The sequence below is a fragment of the Anopheles darlingi genome, chromosome 3 (assembly GCF_943734745.1).
Source record: "Anopheles darlingi chromosome 3, idAnoDarlMG_H_01, whole genome shotgun sequence".
NCBI classification, from domain to species: Eukaryota; Metazoa; Arthropoda; class Insecta; order Diptera; family Culicidae; genus Anopheles; species Anopheles darlingi.
Window position 1 is genome coordinate 38758439 of NC_064875.1, and position 5000 is coordinate 38763438.

At 51.3% G+C, this 5000-nt stretch overlaps 1 protein-coding gene across 2 annotated transcripts in view; it reads left to right on the plus strand.

Moving 5' to 3' along the window:
• Positions 1-5000, plus strand: part of LOC125957032 (filaggrin-like) — a 14582-nt gene that overhangs the window by 2470 nt on the left and 7112 nt on the right. The window contains exons 4-6 of one of the 2 annotated variants that reach the window (XM_049689386.1): positions 1-187; positions 263-387; positions 470-5000. The exon at positions 1-187 is cut by the window's left edge and continues 5 nt beyond it; the exon at positions 470-5000 is cut by the window's right edge and continues 7112 nt beyond it. In XM_049689386.1, the coding sequence (XP_049545343.1) occupies positions 1-187; positions 263-387; positions 470-5000 (4843 nt within the window). The remainder of the gene's footprint in view (positions 188-262; positions 388-469) is intronic. The other variant, XM_049689388.1, reaches the window with a different exon arrangement.

The window sequence follows — 5000 nt, forward strand, 5'->3', positions numbered from 1 at the left end:
CCAAACCGACCTCCTCCTCCTCCTCCGCTCTCATATCGTCGTCTTTTAGCTTTACGGAAACGGACGAGGTACTACAGATCGGTATGCATAAGGTACTGGAAAGCATCAAAAACCATGACGATGCCTGGCCGTTCATGGATCCGGTGGATGAGGATATAGCGCCCCGTTACTATTCCATCATACGAAGGTAAGAAGGGCGTACTTCGTGTGCACCAGTTCGATGGTTTGCTTTACTAATGGACCCTTTTCTCCTCATTCACAGACCGATGGATCTACAAAAGATGGAAGAAAAGCTCGATAACGGAGAATATGCCATGTTTGGAGACTTCCAGCATGACTTCCGGCTAATCGTCAACAACTGCCGTCTGTACAACGGTCAGGCGAACGGTAAGAGAGCGAAATCAATGTTAAGTAAACCAAACGAGCAGCACGTTATAAAGCGCATTCCCTGGTTCTTTTTCGCACACAGAGTACACGGAGATGGTGAATAATCTACAGATAGCCTTCGAGCGGGCACGTAAAAAGTATTTCGTCGAAATGTCATCCGATGAGGAGACGATGGGCCACGAATATCCTGAAATGTCCCGCTCGAGCACATCGGCGGCGAAAGAGAAAGCGGCCTCTTCCTACCACCAAAGTTCCAAAACCTCAGCGGCAGCTGAGAGCAAGATTGCTTCCAAGGGAACGGCGGCCGCCGATACCGATGGTGCCAGCGATGGCAGTAGTCCAGTGAAGGAGAAGACGAAAAAAAGTGCCAGCACCATTGGTGGAAGTGTTACGGGAAGAGGTAGTGGCGTGACACCCGAAACTGCAGGCATAAAAAATCCGGCGGCTAGTAGTAACAGTAGTAGTAATAGTGGCCGGAACAAAGACGGAAAAGCGAAACCAGTGAAGAGAAGCAGTGTCAGTAGTAATGGTGTCGCGGAACAAAAAGAAGTGAAACGCAACCCAGTGACAAACAGTGCGAAAAAGCAAAAATCAGCAAAACCACCGGAACCAACGACGGACAATACGGATCCCGATCCCGATACGGATCCTCCGGAAAAGGGTAAAAGTGTGAGTCGTGGTGGCAAAAACTTGAAGCGAAAGCATAAAGAGAAGGAGAAAGTGAGTGGTGGTAAGGCGGCGAAGAGTAGGAAAATCAAATCGGAATCAAGTGACGAACGCAGTGATACGGATATGGCGGAAGATCATGAGAAGAGCACGGTCGTGAAGCGTGGCAGTAAAGAGGAGAAGGAGGGCGATGACGAAGATGATGAAGATTGGGACGATGAACCCGATCGTAAACGTTTCAAAAAGGAGCGTTCGGATCGTAATACCATTAAGAAAGTGAAACGGGAGCGCACCGATCAAACGACTGCCGAAGATCATGAGGATACCAAAGTAGTACCGGTGACACATCCGGCACCGGTGCAACCCATTGTAGACATTGACCGGTCCAGTAAAGAGGTGGAACAAGAGGAAGATTATCCAGTGTATGAGAGCAAGAAAAAGGCCGCCATCAAGGCACTGCAGCGCCAGGAGAAGGAAAAGAAAAAGAGCATCGCAAAATTGAAGAAAGATGAGAAAAAGGGCAAAGCACCTGCTTTAGCGTCTCCGGCTCTGGTGCCAGCTACTGTCAGCAGCACCTCCAACGCTTCCGGTGCTAAGGGAATCAAATCGAAACCGGAACCGCTCTCCCCAGAACGATCGTTGTCCCGTTCACCGAGTCCCCCGTTGACACCAACGGTACGATCACCTTCTGCGTCCAGTTACCGAGATGAGAGTCCCAAAGCGACAGCAAAACAACAGCACACCAGCAGCGGTGAGTCGATGAAAGCATCTAAATCGAAGAAAAAGGCGAAAGTGAAAAAGGAATCGACCAACACTGGCTCAGAGGGCACTCAGAAGCATGACAAAAAGGGCAGCAAGGAGGGTAAGTCAGCAGCCACCATTGAGGCTACTACGGCGTTGGACAAAAAATCAAAGAAAAGTGTATCACCATCGAAAAGTAAACCTAGACAAAAGCAGGGTGCTGGCAAGAGTAGTAAAGAGAAGGTTGTTGGTGTATCAGTCGAACACGACAGCGATGAGGGGGAAGAATATGACGATGTGAAGCCGATTGTCCCGGTGTCAGCGGTAGAGAATAGCGAGGAAGAGGAGCTGCACGATTACCAAGCCTGTCGCAAGCCCGAATCAAACAAACGGCAGCAAAACATCAGCGTTGAGGAGAAGGACGATGGACAGTTAACTGATGATAGTGGTGGTGTCGTTAAGCCTCGTTCTAAAAAATCGGAAAAGTCCAAGAACAAAAAAGCTAAAGCTCCCAAGCAAAAGACGATCGTTGGAGATGACGATGACGATGAGGAACATAATCGTTCGGGACATCAACGGGACAACACCAAGAAGGGAAGCAAGGGCAAGCTGAAGGGGAAAGACAAAAAATCTCACAAAAAGGACAAATCGAGCCGGGAGAAGAAAAAGTCCAAGGGAGCTGCTAGTGCTGCCGCCGCCAACGTACAGCACCGAGCTCCGGCATCCAGTGGTGGTGAAGAGGACGAAGAGGAAGACGATACAACTTACGAAGATCGATCATCGCGGCAACAACAGCAACAGCACAAGGTAACCGATACAGAGAATAGCAAAAGTAGCTCTAAAGGTGTAAAACATCAAGCAACTAGCAAGGAAGCTCGCGCACGTGACTCAACCCCGGTGCAAGATCACCAGCGGCGGTCGCGATCACGATCCGTTTCAAGATCGCCTAGCCCGGCGGCTTCATATTATTCCGAAGAGGACGACCAGTGTGTTGGTGACGCTCGGAAAGGCTCCTTGGATCGACCTATTACGCCCGATATCAAAGACAAGTTTGATCTCATCAAAGAGCGCCGTAATCGAGCTGCAGCGGCGGCTGCTGCAGCTGCCGAAAATAAAGCAAAGGCCAAACAAACCAAAGCCAAAGTGAAAGAGAATGCTGCAACCGCAAGTGGCAACAACGGTGGAGGCAAAAAGGCAGGGAAACAGAAAGCGTCCAACCGTGGGCAACCGAAACAACAGCAAGAGCAGCAGCAGCAGCATCAGCAGCAACAGCAGCAGCGGTTAGACGTACCGGAAGAGCCAGCTACCATTACTAAGCATCCGAAGAAACGTCACCAGCAGCAGCATCAGCAAGATCAGGAGAACGAGAAACCAGCGGTGGGTGAGGCCGGTCGACCGAACAAAGCAGCTGGTGCAACGACGAAGGGAAAAAAGAAACGGGACAAATCGGCGGAATTCAGCGTGCCTCCTGTTCCTAATGCTGCTCAAGATAGAAAGCGTCCCTTTGCAGAATCCAAAAAGGTTGATCGTAGCAGCGAATACGAGTTTGTCGATGAAGGTGGGGCACAGATGATCAACAGTGGGACTGCGAACGAATCCACCGACAGTGATAAGCGTAATGCGAGTTCCGCAGCAAAGACAGGCCAAAAACGTTCCTCAACGGTTGGAGGAGGACCATCGTCGTCGGCCCAGAAACAGTCGAAAGGAGGAGGAGGAGGGAGCGCGAAATCACCCGCAAGGTCTCCAGCAACGTTTAAAGCACAGCCAGGAGGAGCAACGTCAAAAGGTTCCAGCGTCCCTGTACCCGGTGGTGCCAACATGGAGGAGCTGGAGCTGGAAACGGAGCAAACGTTGAAAGACATTAACAAATGGCTCGAGAATACGCCACGGTTTACGGAGTACAGTTCGGCCAGCAACTCTCCTTCCCGTTACATTATGGATGATTTTGATCCGGTTCCGGTTAAGATAGAGGCGGCCGATTTCCGGAAACCGATTCCACTCGCGCAGCTACCGCCAGCGGCTACGACGGTGAGTGAACCTAGCGAAAAGCGCATGTCAAGCACTGCCACTGCCAGCCCTCTTCGTGGTGCCAGTCCCGGTCTTGCCGCTATGGCCGCACCACCAACCGCATTCTTGCCGAAAGCCCAAAGTTTGGGGAAAGCAACGAACGCGGAACGGTCGAAGGAAGGAGGAATACAAATGTCCCAATCAACGAGCGGCGGAGAGACATCGTTGAAGGAAAACACCTCTTCTACTTCTTCGAACAACAGCGCTACGATCGGCAAAAATGCCGGTGGCACGACGACGACGACGACGGGACCTAGCAGCAGCCAGCACACGATCCTTGGTCCACCACCAATAATACCAGCACACTCGCAGAAGAAGGAACCGAAGGAACCGAAACGTAAAACGCTGAAAGAGAAACTGTCGCAACTTGGTGGTCGTAAACGGGATCTTCACCGGACCATCGATCGTCTGCAGCCGGGCAAAACCAAGGGAAACCTAATCGGAACGATCCAGAATCTGAACAAACCGGATGAACTATTCGCACTCGGCGCTGCTGGCGGTAGTGCGGGCGGATCCGGTAGTGCCATTGGAGCCGGCGGTACTGGCAGTGCTAGTGGTGGTCCGCTGGGTAAGTTTAAGGAGGTGAAAAATTCGCTGATCGTACAGACCGACGAATCGAAACCGAAGCTTAGTCTGGGAACGGTGCTCAACACGGAAGGGTTCGGTATCGTGCAGCAGCACAACTTTGCCGATGACTTGAAGGATGATGACGGTGATGATGATGATGAGCGTGATGAGGAAAACGGGGACAAAAAGCGTACCGATGCCATTAGTCACAAACTGAAAGGCGACGAAGAGAAGGATCACCTTGATAAGAAGGATTCATCCTCGATCAACTCGTCGTCCGTTAGTAAGCTATCCTCAGGAACGACTGCTGGAAGAACCATGGTTGAGACCAGCCCGAGAGCCAAGGGGTCGGAGGAGAAAAACGGAACGTGCTCGTTGGATGGCGGAAAGAGCGCCAAAGATCATGCTGATCAATCGGGCAAGAAGGAAAGCGTGCCAAACTCAAAATCCGCGTCAACGTCAGCGTCATCAGCGCTAGAGGAGGGAAAGGATGGTGCCAAAGGAGGGTCAACGGACAAACCGGCTGCAACGCCAAATTTAAGTGCCTGGTTCAAGGCATTTGGAGCGCCCAA